General features: G+C 38.5%; 1 protein-coding gene across 2 annotated transcripts in view; it reads left to right on the top strand.

The window, feature by feature from the left end:
* Positions 1-24,334, top strand: part of LOC101123988 (zinc finger protein 724) — a 45,187-nt gene extending 20,853 nt beyond the window's left edge. For both annotated transcript variants that reach the window (XM_055372331.2, XM_019014865.4), the window contains one exon: positions 5,655-24,334. In XM_055372331.2, the coding sequence (XP_055228306.1) occupies positions 5,655-7,288 (1,634 nt within the window). In that variant the 3' untranslated portion in view covers positions 7,289-24,334. The remainder of the gene's footprint in view (positions 1-5,654) is intronic.
* Positions 24,335-24,651: the final 317 nt, after the last annotated feature.

Here is a 24,651-nt window from a genome sequence, read left to right as displayed (position 1 = left end):
CAAGGGTTTACCTTTAGTTGGCTTGTTACAAGGGGATTGTGTAGTTGTAATTTGCATTTTATTTTTGGACAGGCTGAATATCCTTCAGGACTTTGATCTGTAGGGCAGACACTAGGCAGGTTTCTGTAGTCAGGTCTGCATATGGTGAGCCTTACATCAGGATGTGAATGAGTATGGCTTTCACTTAGTATCAAAGAGGATTTTGCCAGGTCACTGTGTAGATTTCTGTGTAGGCAGAACTGGCCTTGAACTGAGTCATGGAACTGCTTCAGGGACCACAGTAAAGGCTAAGGTCTTGCAAACCTGCCTGCATGGCTATAAATGGGTGTCTTCCTCCAGGCCTCTGGAAGGGCAGGACCTCTCCCAGACTGTGACTGGGAGTAGTTTGAGATGGTTACGGGGTAAGTTCAGTATTCTCAGTGGGACCAAGTTGGGTAGGCTATTTTTCAGTCTGTAGCCAAGAACAGAGGTCCTGTAGTTTACCACCTGAATGAATGCCTGCCTTCTGAAAAGGATGCTCCTCAGTCTTGGGCATTATCAGAGTTTCACAACTCCCTCCCTGGATCTCAAAGCTCTCTCTCTCAATCTCTCTTTTTTTTTTTTTTCTTTTGAGACGGAGTCTCACTCTGTTCCTCAGACTGGAGTGCAGTGGCACCATCTCAACTCACTGTAACCTCTGCCTCCCAGGTTCAGGTGATCCTCCTACCTCAGCCCCCAAGTAGCTGGGATTATAAGCACGCGCCACCATGCCTGGATAATTTTTTTTGTTTTTTGGAAATGGGGCTTGGAGTCTCGCTCTGTCGCCCAGGCTGGAGTGCAATGGCTCAATCGCAGCTCACTGCAACGTCCTCCTTCCAGGTTCAAGCGATTCTCCTGCCTCAGCCTCCCAAGCAGCTGGTACATGCCACCACACCTGGCTAATTTTTGTATTTTTAGTAGAGACGGGGTTTCACGATGTTGGCCAGCTGGTCTCAAACTCCTGACCTCAGGTGATCCTCCTGCCTTAGCCTCCCAAAGTGCTGGGATTACAGGTGTGAGCCATCACGCCCGGCCATGCCCGGATAATTTTTGTATTTTTAGTAGAGATAGGGTTTCGCCTTGTTGGCCAGGCTGGTCTCGAACTCCTTGACCTCAGATGATCGACACCCGCCTCAGCTTCCCAAAGTGCTGAGATTACAGGCATAAGCCACTGTGCCCGGCCTTTTTTTTTTTTTTTTTTGAGACGAAGTCTCATCTCTGTCACCCAGGCTGGAGTGCAGTGGCTCGATCTTGGCTCACTGCAACCTCTGCCTCCCGGCTGGGTTCGATCAATTCTGCTGTCTCAGCCTCCCGAGTAGCTGGGATTACAGGCATGCGCCACCACGCCTGGCTAATTTGTGTATTTTTAGTAGGGAAAGTGTTTCACCATGTTGGCCAGGCTGGTCTCGAACTCCTGACCTCAGGTGACCCACCTGTCTCAGCCTCCCAAAGTGCTGGAATTACAGGCATGAGCCACCACACTCGGCCTTTAAAGCTCTCTTAAAGGCACTTATTTTGGAGATGAGGACTTGCTACATACCCCAAGCTGGTCTTGAAATTTTGGCCTGAAGAAATTCTCCAACCTCAATGTACCATATAGCTGTCATTACAGGTGTGAGACATGATGCTTGGCTCTCTCATAAAGTTGCTGTCGGGTTAAGAAAATAGGTCACCTTTTATTTTTCCGTCAAACTAATGTCACTCTCTCTATTCATTTTTCTATTTTCTATTTCAAATTTGTCTGTAATTTTAGATTGACACATATGTCAGAATTTTAATTTTAGATTGACACATATGTCAGAATTAATTTTAGATTGACACATATGTCAGAATTTAAATGTTATGCCTGAAGTAAATTAGATACTTAGTAGGCACTCCATATTTACTAAAATAGTAACTTATACATTTGTTTGCTGCAGGCAAATAGGAATTACAGGATTTGCACCCACTTTCTTCAGACTATATCTAAATAAAAACATAATTTATTGTTTTATATATATCAGAGGCTTTAATTATATTCTGCAAAAATATATTTATTTCTTTTTAATTTAGCAATATAATTTGATTTTTTTTTTTTTTTTTTGAGATGGAGTCTCACTCTGTTGCCCAGGCTGGAGTGCAATGGCGTGATCTCGGCTCACTGCAACCTCCACCTCCTGGGTTCAAGTGATTCTTCTGCCTCAGCCTCCCAAGTAGCTGGGATTACAGACATGCACCACCACGCCTGGCTAGTTTTTTGTATTTTTAGTAGAGATGGGGTTTCATCATGTTGGCCAGGCTGGTCTCGAACTCCTGACCTCAAGTGATCTGCCTGCCTTGGCCTCCCAAAGTGCTGGGATTAGAGGCGTGAGCCACCACACCTGGCCTGCTTCTAAATTTGAATTACAGCAGTTTCATTTTGTATAAGAATAACATACATTTAAAACATGAAAACTACCTCTAGTTTTTATAATGCTTATTTATTAAAAGTTTCTCATTAGAGTCTTCTATTTATGGTTATACTGCATTTTCTCTGAAATTTTAACTACCATATAGTTAATGCCAGTGATTCATAATACCTGCCTTCCATGAGTACACAGTTACCGTCAAATATTGTAGTTATCTAGACAAATTCTTTTTTAATGGTCCATTAATGTTGCTTACCAGAGTTTATAAGTAAACATTTCCCTTATTATTTTGCAGTTCTTTATGTGTTTTTTTTAGTGTTGGTTTCTTAAAATCAATCTATTGTGTTTTTGGTTTTACTTACATATTAAAATTTTAGACAATTTGTAATTCTGTTTGTACACTTTAAGTCAACATAGGGCTTAATTAGGAAATAAATTAGCTATATGTCTATCGCAATCAGATTATATATGTGTGTGTTTTTTATTTATAAATATGACCCTAATTATGGTTATGGCCTATCTTGTATACATTTTTTCTTAGCTGATTTTCAGTGGTTGTTTTGTCTTATATAAGTGAGTAGTTGTGAAAATAATCTTATTTCCACACTGTGTTTAATAATGAATGTACATTTCCTTTGTGTTCCTTTCAGATCACTTTTGTTATTTGAAGTTAATTTTTGAAAAGATTTATAATTCTTTACTTTTTTCGGTTCTTCTTCTACAAAATTGTTGTAAAAACAGATGACATAAAATTTACCATCTTAAATCTATTTAAGTGTACATATTAGGACTATGCATGGTGGTGGCTCACATCTGTAATTCCAGGATTTTGAGAGGCCAAGACAAGAGAATCACTTTAGCCCAAAAGTTTGAGACAAGCCTGGCCCACCCGTAAAGACCCTCTCTCGGGCTGGGCGCGGTGGCTCACGCCTGTAATCCCAGCACTTTGGGAGGCTGAGGTGGGCAGATCACGAGGTCAGGAGATCGAGACCATTGTGGCTAACACAGTGAAACCCTGTCTCTACTAAAAATACAAAAAACTAGCCTGGCATGGTGGAGGGCCCCTGTAGTCCCAGCTTTTTGGGAGGCTGAGGCAGGAGAATGGCGTGAACCCAGGAGGTGGAGCTTGCAGTGAGCCGAGATTCAGCCACTGCACTCCAGCCTGGGGGACAGAGCGAGACTCCATCTCAAAAAAAAAAAAAAAAAAGACCCTCTCTCTAGAAAATTTTTTTTAAAAATAACCAGGCATGGGGTGGTGTGCGCCTGTGGTCCCAGCAGCTTGGGGAATTGAAGGGGTAGGATTACTTGAGGCTGGGAGTTTGAGGCTACAGTAAGCCATAATCTTGCCGCTGTATTTCAGCTTGGGTGACAGAGTATATTCACCTGGTTATGCAAAACACTTCTAGAAATTTTTCATCTTGTAAAATGAAAACTCAATATCCATTAAGTAACAACTGCCCATTTTCCCCTCTCCTCAGCCCTTGACAAACGCTCTTCTACTTTGTTTTTATGAGTGTGACTCTTTATAACATATCTCATATAAGTGGAATCATATAGTATGCATCATTCTGTTACTGTCTTATTTTAGGTGATAAAATATTCTCAAAGTTTATCTTAGAATTTTACAAGTGGTTTTTGTTTGTTTTTTGTTTTTTGAGACGGAGTCTTGCTTTGTTGCCCAGGCTGGAGTACAATGGTGCTATCTCGGCTCATTGGAACCTCTGCCTCCCAGGTTCAGGCAATTCTGCCACCTCAGCCTCCTGAGTAGTGGGGAATACAGGCACCCACCATCATGCCCGGATAAATTTTTTTGTATTCTATAGAAATGGGGTTTCACCATGTTGCCCGGGCTGGTCTGGAACTCCTGACCTCAGGTGATCCACCCGCCTCTGCCTCCCAAAGTGCTAGGATTACAAATGTGAGCCACTATGCACGGCCACGATTTTTTTAAGGCTGAATAAAATTCCATTGTATGTATATGTCACATTTTTTGATACGTTTATGAATCAAAAGACATCTGGGTTACTTCAGCCTTTTGGCTTTTGTGAATGCTGGTACAATAAACATAGATGTTTACATATCTCTTCTAGGTCCTGTGTTGCATACTTTGGATATAGATTAATAAATGGGATTGCTGTATTTAATTATAATTCTATTTTTAATTATGTGTGAAACATAACATTTTAAAATAATGGCTGCATCCTTGTTTTCCATCAACAGTCAACATAAGTTTCATTTTCATAGCATTGTCAACAGATTTGGTGGGGTTTTTTTGTTGTTGTTGTTGTTGTTGTTTGTTTGTTTTTTTGTTTAAGACAGAGTCTTGCTCTGTTGCCCAGGCTGGAGTGCAGTGGTGTGATCTCGGCTCACTGCAACATCCGCCTCCCAGGTTCAAGCGATTCTCCTGCCTTAGCCTCCCAAGTAGCTGGGACTACAGGTGCCCACCACCATGCCTGGCTAATTTTTGTGTTTTTAGTAGAGACGGGGTTTCGCCATATTGACCAGGGTGGTTCCAAACTCCTGACCTCAGGTGATCGGCCCACCTCGGCACCCCAAAGTGTTGGGATTACAGGCCTGAGCCACCCTGCCTGGCTGGGTGTTCACTTCTAAAGGCACTATATTATATTGGGGAGAGGGATGAGCTATGTTAGGTAAACATAACAGACTTTTCTCTTTATTCTTTGTGGCTCTTTGCATTGTACTCACCTCCTGGGGCACTGTACACACTTAACTCATTTATAAATTTTTCACAAATGTATTTTGGTCTGTGTATTTTTCTTATATTTATATGCCTATAAGGAAATTAGGGCCTTTGGTATTTTGTTATGCAGTTTTTTGTTTGTTTGTTTGTTTTTTAGTCAAAGTCTTGCTCTGTTCTCCAGCGTGGAGTGCGTTGGTGTGATATCAGCTCACTGCAACTTCTGCCGCTCAGGTTCAAGCGATTCTTCTGCCTCAGCCTCCTGAGTAGCTGGGATTACAGGTGCATGCTATCATGCCCGGCTAATTTTTTTGTATTTTTTAGTAAAGATGGGTCTCACCAATTGGCCAGACTGGTCTCAAACTCCTGACTTCAGGTGATCTGCCCATCTCAGCCTTTCAACGTGCTGGGAGTACAGGCATTAGCTACCATGCCTGGCCTTCTTATGCAATCTTGTTTATGTAGTTTGTATAGTTTTGTAGGTTAGATGTATAAAGAATATGTATCTGAGTCCAGTATGTGGAGTAAGTTGTTATTTTTATTTCTTTCAGGTATGTGTTGTTATTTTGCCCAAGACCTTTGGCCAGAGCAGAGCATAAAAGCTTCTTTGCAAAGAATAATACTGAGAAAATATGAAGAATGTGGACATCACAATTTACAGTTAAAAAAAGGCTATAAAAGTGTGGATGAGTATAAGGTGCACAAAGGAAGTTATAATGGATTTAACCAGTGTTTGACAACTACCCAGAGCAAAATACTTCAATGTGATAAATATGTGAAAGACTTTCATAAATTTTCAAATTCAAATAGACATAAGACTGAAAAGAATCCTTTCAAATGTAAAGAATGTGGCAAGTCATTTTGTGTTCTTTCACACCTAACTCAACATAAAAGAATTCACACTACTGTCAATTCCTACAAACTTGAAGAATGTGGCAAGGCCTTTAATGTGTCCTCAACCCTTTCTCAACATAAGAGAATTCATACAGGACAAAAACACTACAAATGGGAAGAATGTGGCATAGCCTTTAACAAGTCCTCACACCTTAACACACATAAGATAATTCATACTGGACAGAAATCCTACAAACGTGAAGAATGTGGAAAAGCTTTTAACATATCCTCACACCTTACTACACATAAGATAATTCATACTGGAGAGAATGCCTACAAATGTAAAGAATGTGGCAAAGCTTTTAACCAATCGTCAACCCTTACTAGACATAAGATAATTCATGCTGGAGAGAAGCCCTACATGTGTGAACATTGTGGCAGAGCTTTTAACCAATCCTCGAACCTTACTAAACATAAGAGAATTCATACTGGTGATAAACCTTATAAATGTGAAGAATGTGGCAAAGCCTTTAATGTGTCCTCAACCCTTACTCAACATAAGAGAATTCATACTGGAGAGAAACCTTACAAATGTGAAGAGTGTGGCAAAGCCTTTAACGTGTCCTCAACTCTTACTCAACATAAGAGAATTCATACTGGAGAAAAACCATACAAATGTGAAGAATGTGGCAAAGCCTTTAACACATCCTCACACCTCACCACACATAAAAGAATTCATACCGGAGAGAAACCCTACAAATGTGAAGAATGTGGCAAAGCCTTTAACCAGTTCTCACAACTTACTACACATAAGATAATTCATACTGGAGAGAAACCCTACAAATGTAAAGAATGTGGCAAAGCTTTTAAGCGGTCCTCAAACCTTACTGAACATAGGATAATTCATACTGGAGAGAAACCCTACAAATGTGAAGAATGTGGCAAAGCTTTTAACCTATCCTCACACCTTACAACACATAAGAAAATTCATACTGGAGAGAAACCCTACAAATGTAAAGAATGTGGCAAAGCTTTTAACCAATCCTCGACACTTGCTAGACATAAGATAATTCATGCTGGAGAGAAACCCTACAAATGTGAAGAATGTGGCAAAGCTTTTTACCAATACTCAAACCTTACTCAACATAAGATAATTCATACTGGAGAGAAACCCTACAAATGTGAAGAGTGTGGCAAAGCCTTTAATTGGTCCTCAACTCTGACTAAACATAAGGTAATTCATACTGGAGAGAAACCCTACAAATGTAAAGAATGTGGCAAAGCTTTTAACCAATGCTCAAACCTTACTACACACAAGAAAATTCATGCTGTAGAAAAATCTGACAAATAAGAAAAATGGACCAGGCGCGGTGGCTCACACCTGTAATCCCAGCACTTTGGGAGGCCAAGGCGGGTGGATCACAAGATCAAGAGATTGAGACCATCCTGGCCAACGAAGAGAATTACTGGAGAGAAACCGTACAAACCTGAAAGATATAACAGTGCAGTTGACAACACCTCAACATTTCTAAACACCTTTAAATGGTTGTCATACTTGATTGTAGGTAAAATATACTAGAGGAAACCTCTACAAGTGTGAAGAATGTGGCAAAACTTTTAACCAATGCTGACACTTTATTGGACAGGAAATGATGTATACTTGAGAAAAATTATGCAAATGTAAAGAATGTGAAGAAGCCATTAATATCTGTTCACATCTTATTCAATATCAGTTCATACTTAATAGAAGCATTAAAAATGAAATTACTGTCAATAGATTTTTCAGAAAATATAAGCCTTTAAAGTGAAGAAGAGTATTTATTTTGAAGACAAGCATTAAAATATCAAGAGTGTCAGCTGGGCATGGTGGCTCAGGCCTGTAATTTCAGCACTTTGGAGGCCAAGGCGGGTGGTTCACTTGAGGTCAGAAGTTCAAGACCAGCCTGGCCAACATGGTGAAACTCCATCTCTACTCAAAATACAAAAATTATGGGGTGTGGTGGTGCATGACTAATCCCAGCTACTCGGTGGTTGAGACAGGAGAATCGCTTGAACCTGGGAGGCAGAGGTTGCAGTGAGCTGAGTTTGTGCCACCACACTCCAGCCTGGACACTCCAGCTGCACTCCATCTCAAAAAAAAAAAACCTAATATGAAGAGTGTTGTGGTACCATTACTTGTATTACAGATCTTATTTTACACATTTTGTACTAGAGGAAAACCCTGAAGTAGTTGCTCCAGCTTTCTTCAACATCAGATAATTTATCTTGAAGAAAATCGCTGCAAAGGTAATAAATTTGGAAAAACATTTTTTTACAAACTACAGCCTAGGAAACACCAGAGAGTTCATAGTAAAATATGTTTTTGCAGATGCAGTAATATAAAAAATTAGTTATTTGAAAAAATTAAGTCTGTAAATGTCAGTTCAGAGTAGATATATCTAAGGAACTGACACTTCAGACAGTACACTAAATCAGAGGGCTGAGTTTAGAAAATAATTCAGAACTGAAGTTTGTACATAAACATTTTTTATATAACTTTAAAAAGTGTATAAGATATTTTGGAGAGTTATTACATTCAAATTACATTTTTTTTTTTTTTTTTTTTTTTGAGATGGAGTCTTGTTCCCATCGTGCAGGATGGAGTGCAGTGGTGCTATCTCGGCTCACTGCAACCTCCACCTCCCAGGTTCAGGTGATTCTCCTGCCTCAGCCTTCTGAGTAGCTGGGATTACAGGCGTGCACCACCATGCCTTGCTAATTTTTAGTATTTTTAGTAGAGACAGGGTTTCACCATGTTGGCCAGGCTTTACTTTTGTTTTTTGTTTTTTTTTTTTTTTTTAGACAATGTCTTGCTCTGTCACCCAGGTTGGAGTGCAGCCTCCGCCTCCCAGTTCAAGTGACTCTCCTGCTTCAGCCTCCCAAGTAGCTGGGATGACAGGCATGAGCTACCATGCCTGGCTAATTTTTGTATTTTTAGTAGAGATGGGGTCTTGGCCATTGGGCAGGTTGTCTTGAACCCCTGACCTCAGGTGATCCACCTGCCTCAGCCTCCCAAAGTGCTGGGATTACAGGCGTGAGCCACTGTGTCCACCAAAGTATACTTTTTTCTTGAAAAAATTTTATAGACTTTTTAAATACGTGAATAATGATGTAATTCAACTCTCAAATTCATGCTGTTTCTTTATTCCTATTGTATTCACATGTGAAAGTATGTGATGAATTGTTCCTGCATGAAAGATATGAGAGATTCTTTTTTATTAGGTGGGCGTTATATATTCTCTCTTCTATGAAAGAGTAAAGACATTAAAATGTAAGATGTATGATGAAAATCTAAGTAGGGATGCTCTTTGTGATTAACTTATAATATTGAGCAATGCATGAAGTAGGTGTTCAGTTTAATACTCTATGAGAGAAAAATATTTTTAATTTTAGTTAAAATTTAATAGTGTATTATTTTACTAATTGTACTTTTATGTGATACAATCCAGTACATTTTAAAACTTTGAAATTATGTGTAGACTTAACTTTTTAATTTAACATTTTTAACACGTTAAATACTATTGTGCATTCAATGAAGCGTTATTTTGCCACTAACCTTAACCCATTCCACCTTGGAGTGTAGGTAAAAGATGGTAACAATATATTATTTGTTAACATAATAAAGTAGTATTTGTAGTAATCTTTTTTGCTAGTGGCTTTAAACTGCAAAGAAGTTAAAGAATGTTGTTCCTGTATGTTAAGTTTTTATTTTTTCTTTCTCATTTAAATTTACTTAATATTTTTGGGTACATAGTATGTGTATATATTTAAACCACATATGGCATATTTTGATACATACATACAATATGTAATAATCACCTCATGGTAAATTAGGTATCTATCACCTCTAGCATTTATCCTTTGTATTACAGAAAATTTAATTTTACACTTTTTTGTTAGTTTAAAATGTACAACTGAACTGTTACTGACGGCCGGACACCGTGGCTCATGCCAGTAATCCTAGCACTTTGGGAGGCTGAGACAGGTGGATCACCTGAGGTCAGGAGTTCAAGACCAGCGTTGCCAACATGTTGAAACCGTGTCTGTACTATAAATAGAAAAGTTAGCCAGGCACGGTGGTGAGTGCCTGTAATCCCAGTTACTCAGGAGTCTGAGGCAGGAGAATCTCTTGAACTTGGGAGGTGGAGGTTGTGGTGAGCTGAGATCGTGCCACTGCACTCCAGCCTGGGTGGCAGAGCGAGACTTTGTCTCAAAATGAATAAATAAATAGACATTGACTACAGGGTAATTTCTATGATTATATTATTTAGAAGTATGAATAAAATGCATACATTTGTGAGTCTTGAATACGTATTTTAATAAATTTCTTATATATTTTTATTTGAACATGTGGCCTCTCTGCCTGCAAACACAAAGACTTTTAATTTTGATTTACATAAAGTTAAAAATATGCGTGTATTACTCTAAACCTTAGGAAAGAAAATTATGGAGTGAGTGTGTTTGTATGAGCATGAGTTTGTACCTATTTTCAGAAGAATAGAGCAATATTGGAACAAATCATTTTAATAAGGTGATTAATTTGCTAGCTAGTAAAAACCTCAAAAATGCTGAAAGCAAATTTATGCTCTCAGCTTTGTATTAAATTCATTACTGTAAAACCTTATGGCTTATGGTTCAGAATCTCGCCATACAAACTCTTTGCCTGGCACTCATGCCAGACCTATAATTTTCTTGTTATAATTTTTTGTTTTATAGTTTATGAAGTATCCATTACATGAGTTGGTCATGATTATAAGAATGTTTTTTATAAAATTCAGTAGTGCACATAATTTTTAGAAGTAATTCCATAATTAATGTAGTTATATTTTATTTAGAACATTCCATTTTGTTCTTTTAGTTGCAGATGCCTATATAAGCCTACTTTAGTTATTGTCCTTTTACTTTTTATAGATGACATAAGTGAATTTACTTATTTATTGAGTCTTTTTTTTTTTTTTTTAGGTAAGTACTAGGGAAATTTCATAAGTCATGAGAATGTTTTTATATATAAATGTATCAAAGAAACAGTGAGGCCAAGTACGGTGGCTCATGCTTGTAATCCCTGCACTTTGGGAGGCCAAGGTGGGCAGATCACCTGAGGCCAGGAGTTCAAGACCAGCCTGGCAAACATGGCACAACCCCATCTCTACTAAAAATACAAAAATTAGCTGTGTGTGGTGACACGCGCCTGAAATCTCAGCTATTCGGGAGGCTGCGGCAGGAGAATTGCTTAATCCCAGGAGGCAGAGGTTGCAGTGAGCTGAGATGGCGCCACCGCATTCCAGCCTGGGTGACAAAGCGAGACTCCTTCTCCAAAAAAAAAAAAAGAAACATGAGAGTGCTTGCTGCGTAACTGATGCTCCATAATAAGCCATAAATATTACTGCTGGGCTTAGTTGTAACTTCAAATCAGCCGTTTCTGGTCTTTTTTTTGGTTCCTGCTCCATTGGAGTATGTGTGTGTTTTTCTTCAATTACCATACTGTTTTAGGTAATATAGCTTTTTTAGTATATTTCAGTCAGGTAGGGTGATATCTTCACCCTTTTTTGTTTTGTTTTGTTCTTTGTTTTTTTGTTTTAAGACGAAGTTTCGCACTTTCTCCCAGGCTGGAGTGCAGTGGCACAATCGGCTCCGCCTCCTGGGTTCACGCCATTCTCCTGCCTCAGCCGCCTGAGTAGCTGGGACTACAGGCACCCGACACCACGCCCAGATAAATTTTTGTATTTTTAGTAGAGACGGGGTTTCACCGTGTTAGTGAGGATGGTTTCAATCTCCTGACCTCGTGATCCACCCGCCTTGGCCTCCCAAAGCACACTTTTTTTTTTCTTTATTGCTTTGGCTACTTTGGGTCTTCTGTGGTACAATATAAATTTTAGATGTATGTTTTAAAATTTATACCAGTGTGTCACTGGTATTTTCATAGAGGTTGCATTATGTCTGTAGATTATTTTGTGTAATACAGATATTTCACAATAATAATGCTAATTCATTTATAGGTAATATTTTTCCGTTTGTGTATTATTTAATTTTGTACTTCAATATTGTTTAGATTATAATGCACAGGTTTTTCCACTTTTTGGTTAAATTTATTTCAAAGTATAATTACTACAGTTATTGTAGATTCAATTTTCTTTTTTTTTGAGATGGAGTCTCTCTCCTGCTCAGGCTGGAGTGCAGTGGCACAATTGCACTCTGCCTCAGCCTCCTAAGTAGCTGGGACTACAGGCATGTGCCACCACATCCGGCTAATTTTTGTATTTTTAGTAGAGACTAGGTTTCACCATGTTGGTCAGGCTGGTCTCAAACTCCTGACCTCATGATCCACCTGTGAAATTTTGCTAAATTTCTGAATTAGAAAAAGAAAACATTTTTTTCTAATAAAATCATAAATGTCTTATGGCCATATCCCAAAAATGATGAGGCAGAGAGTGTAGGTTATTTAAGACCGTGCTGCAGGCCGGGCACCGTGGCTCACACCTGTAATCCCAGCACTTTGGGAGGCCGAGGCGGGCAGATCACGAGGTCAGGAGTTTGAGACCAGCCTGACCAACATGGTGAAACCTCATCTCTACTAAAGATAACAAAAATTAGCAGGGTGTGGTGGCACGTGCCTGTAATCCAGCTACTCAGGAGGCTGAGGCAGAAGAATCACTTGAACCCGGGAGGCAGAGGTTGCAGTGAGCTGAGATCATGCCATTGCACTCCAGTCTGGTCGACAGAGCAAGATTCTGTCTCAAAAAAAAAAAAAAAAGCTGCTGCAAATGCTCATTCCGTCACAACCATGCTAGTGAAAAAAGAAATAATGGGTTAGAAGGTAATTTTAGAGTATATCTCTTACTCTTTTGCCCTGTAAAATTTTTGTATTTATTACTTGCCATATAGAAGCCTGTACTTCAACAAAAGATGTCATTAATTTCAAGTAAATATGCTCCCACATATATTCTCCCTAGAAAGGTACTGGTGTATTTCCAGTCAAGTTGTAGCATTTCTGGCCTTTTTTGTGCTGCTGTGTTTGTGTGAAATAAGGCAGGAAGTAAAGTGGAGTCAACCATGACATTTCTTGTTTCTAAAGCCACAGCCTCTAAAATTGAATGTTAAGTCAACTAGAAATAATGACAATATTTAAGAAATAAAAGAAAATTCTTTATATTTTTTATAGTTTATAAAAATTTATTTTTGAATTATAAGTTAAACAACTTGAACATGCAGATACCTAAAAGTGTCATCTAGGTGACAGTATTAATATATTAATAGCTTATAATTGTGAGTCACAATTGCCCCATTGGGTTTACTGAAAAGCAGTTATTTATCTTATATGTGTGAATGGAGAATAGGCTTTTTATAATCCTAAGCATACAGATCTTTTAAGATTAGCGCTATATTTAGAGCTGAATAAAATTTATAGGCTTGTAATAACAAATTTTAATACTTTTTTCTAATAGAAGTGAAAAACAAGTCATTTGTTAAAATGAGTTTAAGAGAAACTTCACATGTATTTATTAAATAACATTTAAACCACATGGTAAGTTACTGATCAGTAATTTCAATCTATTTTATTTTAGTCACTGAAAAAGCATAACATTCTTTAATTATTCAATCAGAAACAGTATTCTTATTAGTGTTTCTGAAAGCAACTGTAGACCACTCAGTGGATGACAAGGTTCATGCAGACAACAAATTTTCTATATAATAATAGGCTCATTTTAACTTTAAATATAAACACTCATTATTTCAAAAGTAAAATTAATGGTTCTTTTAAGTCATAAGAGGAATAATGTTATAATTCACTTACTGAAGTGTTTGTCTCATACTTTGTAATGAATGCTTTAAACCAGAAATTAAGTTCTACATACTATCTATGGATAAAAAGAAGTGGTTTGTAAATTTATCTTTATTTTTACTAAATTAAAAAATTTAAAGCCAAAATGTTAGGTCAGGATTTAAAACAAGCATTGGGTGACAGGGTGTTGGGCATAATGGTTAGATTGAAACTCGGTATCAGCTGGTTACTGATTGCATCCCCAACTTTAGGGTTTTGGTAAAATTAAAGCAATTAGTGCAAATAAAGATGCCCGAAGAGCACCCAGCATATAGCTCTCATTTGTTGATTCTGTTAGATCATGATCAATGTTAAGCCTAAAAACAAGGTGGCCACATCAGTGGTTTGTAACCCATGTTTATTCTAATCAGTCAGTCTGGGGCTATATATAATAGTAGTTGAATGTTTATAGTACTACCCTTGGAAAATTCCCATATATTCACACCCAGCATGGATATAAATACGGAAAGATTTCCCATTGAGTACTTCTCTTTAGCACTCCAGTAACACTAGACAAATAAGCACCTAAATGCCGAGTGTTTGTCAGTTTTAAAATTAGAAAAGAAGGCAAGTTGTTTTCTTGTCTACCTGTTTAATAAATTTTTTATTGCCAAGTACATATGTTCATTTGATACGTTGAAATGTAGTTTAAAGTATATATTCAAATAACTAACAAGTGAAGGAATAATTTATTTAGAAACGTAGAAATAATGGTACTGTAAGCAGTTAGAGTCTTTTATAGTATTGTATTTTGAACATTAAAAATAAACATTTTATTCCTGAGTGTTGGGTTTAGACTATTATATTAAAAGTTTACTCACGGCTGGGCACGGTGGCTCATGCCTGTAAACCCAGCACTTTGGGAGGCCGAGGCAGGTGGATCACCTGAGGTCAGGAGCTCAAGAACAGCCTGGCCAACATGGTGAAACCCAGTTTCTACTAAAATTACAAAAATTAGCTGGGCATGATGGCGGGTGCCTGTAATCACAGCTACTCGGGAGGCTGAGGCAGGAGAATCGCTTGAACCTGGGAGGCGGAGGTTGCAGTGAGAGACCATGCCACTGAACTCTAGCCTGAGTGACAGTGAGACTCCGTCTCAAAAAAAAAAAAAAAAAAGTTTACTTACATCATTAAAGGAGCAAGCCATTTGAAATATATATATGCAAAATATATGTATGTTTTCTAAGATTTTAAAATGAACACTTTTCTCATCAAATTTCTTAAAGTTTATTTCTCTTTAAAGTATGAATAGTATTTTTGGCAAATCAAAGTTGAATGAATTTATGGGGTAAAATGTGACATTTGAATATATGTATGTAATGTGGAATGGTTGAGTTGAGTTAAATAACATCTATCAACTAGCTTACCTATCATTCTTTGTGGTAAGACATTTGAAATTTACTTAGTCATTTTAAAATACAATTACATTGTGGTTTACTATAGTCACGCTGCTGTAAAATAGATCTCAAAAACTACTTACCTTGTCTATTTGAAACTTTGTACCCTTCAATCAAAAACTAATTTCTTCCCACCACATCAAGCCTCTGGTAACCATTATTTCACTTTCTTTTTTTTTTTGAGTTGAACTTTATAACTTTATTAGATTCTACATATAAATGAGATTATGCAGTATTTGTCTTTCTGTGTCAGGCTTATTCCATCTAGCATAATGTCTTCAAATGTATATTTCAAATGACAGGATTTACCCCTTTCTAAGGCTGAATAGTACTCCATTGTGTATCTGTACCACATTTTAAGACATAATTTAAATATCTGTTTATTGGTTGAAAGACTTGTATGTTATAAAAATAGTTCTGTGTTGCTGGGCGCAGTGGCTCACGCCTATAATCCCAGCACTTTGGGAGGCCGAGGTGGGTGGATCACCTGAGATCAGGAGGTTGAGACCAGCCTGGCCAACATGGTGTAACCCTGTCTCTACTAAAAACCCAAAAGTTAGCCGGGCGTGGTGGCACGCGCCTGTAATCCCAGCTACCCAGGAGGCTGAGGCAGGAGAATCGCTTGAACTCAGGAGGTGGACGTTGCAGTGAGCTGAGATCCCGCCACTGCATTCCAGCCTGGGGAACAGGGCGAGACTCTGTCTCAAAAAAAACAAAAACAAAAAAAAAGAATAACAAACAAACCCTTCAAACAAAAAAGAAATAATTATTTTAATACTCATTTATAATACAGATTAACAAAAATAGAATAATTGGATACATTTTCATTGTTATATATGTGTGTGTGTCAATCTGTAAAATGGTACATGAAGAAATTAAGCCAGAAAAAAGATATTTGTAATGAATTAAATTGGGAAGTAGTTAATATTATTTGCAGATATCTTTGTTTACTTAGATAACAAAAACAACTGAAAGAATTTGAAAAGTCTATTCAGATCCGGGTGCGGTGGCTCACACCTGTAATCCCAGCAGTTTGGGAGGCCGAGGCGGGTGGATCACCTGAGGTCAGGAGTTCGAGACCAGCCTGGCCAACGGGGCAAAACCGCCGGGTGTGGTGGTGGGCGCCTGTAATCCCAGCTACTCAGGAGGCTGACGCAGGAGAATCGCTTGAACCCGAGAGGTGGAGGTTGCAGTGAGCCAAGATCACACTACTGCACTCCAACCTGGGTGACAAGAGTGAAACTCCATCTCAAAAAAAAGAAAAGTCTGTTCAGGTGGATAAGCAAAATTCGAAGATGATCCCCAGGATTCCCAGCTGTTGCATACCTGCGGTGTTATCTTTTTAGTGTAAAGTGTGACTGGCCGGGCGCGGTGGCTCACGCCTGTAATCCCAACACTTTGGGAGGCAGAGACAGGTGGATCACCTGAGGTCAGGAGTTCGAGACCAGCCTGGCCAACACGGTGAAACCCCATCTCTACTGAAAATACAAAATTAGCCAAGCATGGTGGAAGGCACCTGCAATCCCAGCTACTCTGGAGGCTGAGGCAGGAGAATCACTTGAATCTGTGAGGTGAGTTGAGATCATGCCACTGCATTCCAGCCTGGAACACAGAGTGAGACTCCATCTCAAAAAAAAAAAAAAAAAAAAGTGATTTACTGTGGTAGGAAATTAATTACTCATGAAATTAGGTTATTTTGACTTTGTGTTTATCAAAAGGGAGATTATCCTGACTGGACTAAACTTAATTAGAGATGCTTTTAAGAGAAAAAGACACATCCTAGAAAAACACCCCTGCTGGCCTGGAAGTAAGTGACTTCTAGATGGGTCATGTTGTAAGCTTCTTATAGTGGTCCCCTGGCAGGAAATATGTTTGTATATTGTCATAATTCCTGCCTCTCACATGTTGCTTCCAGTAGGGAAGGCAGGAGGATCCCAAGGAAGAGGGAAAAAAGGGGGTCTCATTCATGCAATAAATAATCACCTCTCATCAGGGATAGCTGAAGATAAACAGAGGAGACCACAACATGACCACATCAATGAGAGAAAAAAGGAAACGTGGTCGAAAGAATTTGCTGGGATTATGGAGCAATATTTACTAAGTTGTAGTGAATGATCAGCTCCTGAGATACCAATACAGCACGAAGGCTGAACTCATTCTGATTAAATGAGCATGTCTGCATAATTCTGGTGACCCGGTTTTATACTATCCATTACAGAAATAACATGGAGACCAGTGGGTACCCTCCTAAAATTGAACTTACCGTGAAGAGCATACCTGATTCTTTAACAATTGAAAAACTTTGAAAAAATAATTTTATCGATTGATTTATTTTATGTATTTTGAGACAGAGCCTCACTCTGTTGCCCAGGCTGGAGTGCAGTGGTGCAATCTCAGCTTACTGCAGCCTCCACCTACTAGGCTCAAGCGATTTTTCTGCTTCAGCCTCCTGAGTAGCTGGGATTACAGATGTGCCACAACACCTAGCTAATTTTTGTATTTTTAGTAAAGACAGGGTTTCACCATGTTGGCCAGGCTGGTCTTGAACTCCTGAACTCGTGATCCACCCGCTTCGGCCTCCCAAAGTGCTGGGATTACAGACTTGAGCCACTGCACCTGGCCTAATAAATTTATTAATAATAAGCATGCTCATTTTTGAGGATTCCACTATACTGTCATACAATATTGAACATTAAATACCTTAATATGAAAATTTATTTGAGACAGAGTCTTGCTCTGTTGCTCAGGCTAGAGTGCAGTGGTGCAATCTTGGCTCACTGCAACCTCTGCCTCAGGTTCAAGAGAATCTCATGCCTCAGCCTCCTGAGTAGCTGGGATTAAAGACGTGCATCATTATGCCCAGATAATTTTTGTAGTTTTAGTAGATACGGAGCTTTTCCATGTCAGCCAGGCTGGTCTCGAACTCCTGACCTCATGATCCTACCTCCTCGGCCCCCAAAGTGCTGGGATTACAGGTGTGAGCTACTGCATCCAGCAAATGTATATATTCCTTGAATGCATGTAAAGTTATTTAGATAGTTCCTCTTAAATTAACATAAAAGTAACAATTTTTGAAATGGGATAAAGTTAACTACATGCTTTCAATGGCTTGGCATAATTGCTGTGCTTTTTGAAATGGCTAGATTGCTAACAAGAAGCAAAGACAATATTTTGGCTTCACTCAATTATTAAGTTCTTGACCTTTTGAAATCTAAAATCCTGGCTAAATAGTTTGAATGGAATATATTCTATGTAAAGAAGAAGTATGGTGGGCAGGAAAATGCATTCTATCACCCCTGTAATCCCAGCACTTTGGGAGGCCGAGGTGGGCAGATCACGAGGTTAGGAGTCCAAGACCAGCCTGGCCAACATAGTGAAACCCTGTCTCTACAAAAAATTAAAAAATTAGCTAGGCGTGGTGGCAGGCACCTGTAATCCCAGCTACTCGGGAGGCTGAGGCAGGAGAATCGCTTGAACCCGGGAGGCAAAGGTTGCAGTGAGCCGAGATCGTGCCATTGCACAGTGCGAGAGTCCGTCTCAACAACAACAACAACAAAAGGAAAAGGAAGAGAAGGAGCATTCTACGTGCATTGTGCTTCTCTGATTTGCTTTAACACTGAAAGATTGAAGATCGCAAATCTAGTCTCTCAATTTAAAGTAAATTAACAAAATATTTTTCAGCCAGTCAAATAGTTGTACAGGACTAATGCTAATGGGTAACACATGTCATTAGCTGCTAAAAAATAGTGTGATTAGGTTGAGTAGGTATCTAGCCATATAAATGACAGTCCAATTAAATTAAGAGCCTAAGAGGTGCATGCAGAAAGCATCATGTGCAGTGTGGTTCACCTCCACTCAACAGCACCTTATTCTGCCTGTTTACAAATACCAGTTTCCCCTGAGTGACTCAGGGTGAATACTGGAAATTGAGAATGCTGTGGTCAGAGTGATTACTGGAAGCATGGTTAACATATTCCTTTTATATTATAGAGAAATTTTATGAATCTTACTCTGCAAAGGCTTTTAGTAAAAGATTATTTATAGTACTCAATTTGAATTCATAAAAAAGTCAATATTCAAGATAAGTCAGAGACTCTTAAATGTCAGCCATATTCCATAAACCATATTTGAATGAGATCAAGTCTTCTTAGCTAAGAATTTTATTTTATTACTAAATGTAGAGAAAAATAGAAAACCAGTACCTTGGGCCAAATAACGGTGTTTGGCACAGGAGTATCACCCAAACAAGTGCTCTTTATCATTCCCGGGACCAGCTGGCCTGTTTTCCACTAACATAGAGTGAAGAAGACATTGAAATGGTAAAAAAGGTGATATAACTTGCATATTTATATGAAATACAATTTTTAATAAAAAGAATTTGATGTACAAATATAGGTGAGACTGTTAGGATAAGGTTATGTTTTTCTATTGACAGAATAATGTCATTCACAGTATTCTTATTTGAAATAATACTCTTTTCTGCTTATATTTGGTAGCTTTTGATCTATAACCTGAGCGCTATAGAAATCAACAAAATGATTATTTTACCACAAGCACTTTATTCATGTATATGCCTATTTTGCTTACCCACTTTGCCTAATAGTAAAAGTGATGTGTGGGTAAGATGCAAATGTGTCTTCTCTGCATCGTTTTTTTTTTTTTCATCCATTCGCTGAAGAAAGGAGAATGCAGATAGAAGATGAAAGAAAATATTATCTGTGAAAGATCATGAAGACGTTCTCTTAACCAGAAAAAGAAAACCGACAGGGCATGGTGATCTAAGCAGAGAATATATTATTTTGCTAAGCCTCTGAAATTTTGGTATACAACCATCATTGCTATAACAAATGTGTTATTTCTTCAGTATTGATTCTTCAGTGTATGATTCAATTCCCTGGTTAATCCAATTTGAGAGGAGAATAACTTATTTGTTAACTTAAGAGATGTAGACAAGACCTATTATTGTTGATCAACATCTCCTCCAGCCCCAGGCAATTATCATTCTACTTTCTGCTTCTATGAATTTAAACTTTTTTACACTCTACATAGAAATGAGATCATGTGATATACTTTTATTCTGTGCTGGCTTATTTTCCTTAGCATAATGTTCTCTAGGTTTATCAATGTTGTTGCAAATAACAAGACTTTCTATTTTAAAGAAATGGATATCATTCAATTCGGTAAATATACTATAATTTATTCATTCACTGGTTGATGGACACTTAGGTTGATTCTATACCTTAGCTATTGTGAGTAATCCACTTCCTTCTATTTCATTTGTTTTTATACCTCTTTTTTCCTTCCGTATTTCTAGGAATAAAACAATGGACACATTTAAACATTTTTTGAAAATTAAAAATCCTTAAAAAACATGGACACTGAAACTAAAATTAATTTTAGATTCTTAGAGAACATCTCTCAAATACTTCAAGTTACCTCACTCTGACAGTAGATACATTTCTATATTGCTATATACAGATTTGGCTGTCCTTTGTGGCCAACTCCATCATTTCTATTTTGTTGTGCAGTATTTTTATGCATTTTACATTTTAAAAGTTGTAGACCATGCGATGTAATTTTCAAACAACTGACAAGCTTTTTTAATATAAAACTTTCTGCATAATCAGCAGTCAGTATATTTTCACTCTTCAAAGGCATTTTAACTGCCTGAAAAGCAAGACAGTTCAAGTGAGTGTGCTGAGCTGGTCTTATCCAGTGTCAGTCTATTCAAATTCACACAGGTAATCTTCTGGTGAAAGAGTGTACTTCAACAGCATCATTACAGCAATGTGAAACAGATATAATAAAAGATGAAACACTGCCTTCCAGGAAAAAAAAGTTAATTATTCTGTGTATGTGAGTATGTGATATTTGTAAGATTGAGAATAAAGACTAAAGTTAGAGACAAAACACTTTACATTAATCATGCAGTGCAGCTTCTATGTAACCTTGTTTGTCAAACACCCTGAATGGTTTTGTCAAGTATTATGTTGCTGTATCCATCACTTATTAGACTCCGATGATCACTTTCTATTTTATCCATTTAAGTATTCCCTCAACATCATCCAGAGTCGTGTTCTTGATGCTTAAGTGCTCAGACATAAAACTATTAAAATATTATTGATAAAAAGATGAGGCTTTATTTATTTTACTACAGAGCATTTGTGCCTCTAAGCTTAAGTCCCTTGAACCTTTAAAAACATGCGTTAGCAGGGCGCGGTGGCTCACACTTGTAATCCCAGCACTTTGGGAGGCCAAGGCGGGTGAAACACGAGGTCAGGAGTTCGAGACCAGCCTGGCCATCATGGTGAAACCCCGTCTCTACTAAAAACACAAAAATCAGCCAGGCGTGGTGGCGTCTGCCTGTAATTCCAGCTACTCAGGAGGCTGAGGCAGGAGAATTGCTTGAACCTGGGAGGCGGAGGTTGCAGTGAGCAGAGATTACCCCCACTGCACTCCAGCCTGGGCAACAAGAGTGAGTCTCCGTCTCAAAAAAAAAAAAAAAAAAAAAACAAAAATAAGAACATGCTTTAGTTTTTTCTTAGTTTTCAAATCCACCTTTGTCAAAAGTACATATAACAATAAACGAATGTAAATTATTTTGGAATTGAATCCAAATCATTAAGATATTTGATTATTTGTGTCAGAAATTGTTTTAAGAAATTGAATAGTGTGATAAAGCTGAAACTTGTAAAATATACATGCTTTTATGACAAATCATTTTGTGATCATTTAAATTTTCTTTTCTTTTTTGTTTGAAACGGAGTCTCGCTCTGTCGCCCAGGCTGGAGTGCAGTGGCGCAATCTCGGCTCACTGCAAGCTCCGCCTCCCGGGTTCACGCCATTCTCCTGCCTCAGCCACCGGAGTAGCTGGGACTACAGGCGCCCACCACCACGCCCAGCTAATTTTTTCTATCTTTAGTAGAGACGGGGTTTCACCATGTTAGCCAGGATGGTCTCGATCTCCTGACCTCGTGATCCGCCCGCCTCGGCCTCCCAAAGTGCTGGGATTACAGGCCTGAGCCACCGCGCCCTGCCTGATCATTTAAATTTTCAATTTAGCATTGTTATATAGCAGACTTCAATATAAGTTGGCTGTTTGAAATGTGAATGTTGACATATCAGAGAATGAAATGTTTATAATAAAAAATACAAAACAGTGCGATAGTGTTAATGGCTGTTGTGAGACCTCAGTTTTTGTCTTCTAAGTTAAAAAACAAAAAAACATGAGACACACAACAAAGGAGATGCAGCATAGGGTAATTTATTGCGAAACAAAGACTTTTAAAAGTTAGGTGCAGGCTAGGTGTGGTGGCTCACACCTGTAACCCCAGCACTTTGGGAGGGCGAGGCAGGCAGATTGCTTGAGGTCAGGAGTTCAGGACCAGCCTGGGTAACATGGTGAAACACCTCTACTAAAAAAAAAAAAAAAATTAGCCTGATGTGGTGGCACACGCCTGTAGTCCCACCTACTCAGGAGGCTGAGGCAGGAGAATCACTTGAACCCGGGAGGCGGAGGTTGCAGTGAGCTGAGTTCATGCCACTGCACTCCAGCCTGGGCGACAAAGCATGACTCCACCTCAAAAAAAAAAAAAAAAAAAAAAAAAGTTAGATGCAGAATAGCCAGTACACTCTGAAAGAAAGGGATTCAAGACAGGCTGTAAGAATGAGACAGGAAAGAAAGGAACTAGGGAGACTCCACTTACAGGAGCCTTACACAATTATTTATGAGGGGAGAGGTGTTACTAGTAAGCATGTTCTGGGTGTTCCTCTTGGAGCACATACACAGTGGCTGTACATGCTTCTTCATATGTCGCATGTCTCGATGACATTCTAAATCTCTACCCATGGGCATGGTGTTTTACTATTAATAATGAGTAACAGGTCAGGTCAGTCTGAGGACAGGTAAAATAAAAATGTGCATGCTCTTTACAGGAAAATTTTCCTATTGGAGAGAGCTTTGCTTGAATGAGCTGGAATACGAAGCAAATGCTGGGACTTATTGTGTTGACAATATACAGTCACCGTGCAATCGCCGTGGTTGCTGCATCCCAAGGACATGATCACTTTCTTGACTACCCATCCTCCCTCAGTAGTACTTGTGATTTATTCCCAAGCACCAACACTGAAACTATGATTGAAAAGTTTTGCCAACATTGTCAACAGTGAGAGAATTAAAAATTTTAAAATCAAACATATATGAGCTTGATTTGGGTCATTAGCTGTGTGCCTAGTAGAAATTATTTTACATCCTTGGAGCTTCAGTCTTCATCATTAATAAAAAATACTATTTCCCCCAGGGCTGTTTTAATTCATACATGGTAGCTATAAGTACTTTTTATTGAAAGTCTTGTCTAAATATAGTACATATTTAAGAATAACAATGCAATGACAGACTAAAGTTTTCTACATTGTGATTTGCTAATTTTTACATATGGCTGTGACTGCTATTGTTGAATTTAGGTTGAATTTTAAACCCACTGTTGTTTAGCTTGTGGGAGTTTTTGGTTCATGTGGGAAGCCAAATGATTAGACGTGGACTGTTTGCGGTAACTTGGCTTCATTTCTGCTGTTTTTCTGTTCTTACATCTGAGGCTTTAGAAATGACTGGCATTCAAGTAAGATTGATTTGGAATCAAGTAAGGTTGATTTGGAATCAAGCAACAGAAAAATTCCAGAAAAACTGAGAGAAATAGCTACTAGATAGTGCCTTTTAGTGAAATTTATACATGAAACAGAGTTCAATTGAATTCATAAAATCATTGTAAGTTTGTTAAATTTTGAAACTAACTGCCTACAACATATTAGGCACTTGCCTTAGTCTCTCTATGGCATCTTTAGCTTGGGGAAACTGTCATTACGGAAAATAATATCACCACTGTAATAAGATTTGGAACAAATTTTTGTGTGCTTTTAAACATTCCCCTTAATAATCCTTAGATGCATGTCATTCTTGCTCAATTATTTTGGCACAACTGCTACAATTCCAGAGACTGTTTTTTTACCAAATTCAAGCCATGCTGTTTTCAGCTTTTTATGTTTATTTCTACCCAGTAAGCTTTATAGCTGCAATCATTATGTTGGCATCCCCCAGGCACTCCCTAAGCCTTAGAGCTGACCATCCTACCTCATCCTTTTTGTTTTGCATGCTCTGTTGTTGAGTCCTTCTCACTCCATATTTGAGCCTTCGTGAGGCCTCAGTTTGGAGGAACCAAAGAAGTGAGTTGCCCTATATGTTGGCCTGGCCAACATGGTGAAACCCTGTCTCTACTAAAAATACAAAAATTAGCCGGGTGTGGTGGCACGCGCCTGTAGTCCCAGCTACTCGGGATGCTAAGGCGGGAGAATCGCTTGAACCCCGGAGGCGGAGGTTGCAGTGAGCCGAGACCACGCCATTGCACTCCAGCCTGGGTGACAGAGTGAGACTCTGTCTCAAAAAAAAAGAAAAAAAAAAAGATT

Source organism: Gorilla gorilla, chromosome 20 (genome assembly GCF_029281585.2).
Source record: "Gorilla gorilla gorilla isolate KB3781 chromosome 20, NHGRI_mGorGor1-v2.1_pri, whole genome shotgun sequence".
Taxonomy (NCBI): Eukaryota; Metazoa; Chordata; class Mammalia; order Primates; family Hominidae; genus Gorilla; species Gorilla gorilla.
The sequence above is the reverse complement of the archived record's forward strand: the minus strand, read 5'-3'. Positions and strand labels throughout refer to the sequence as shown.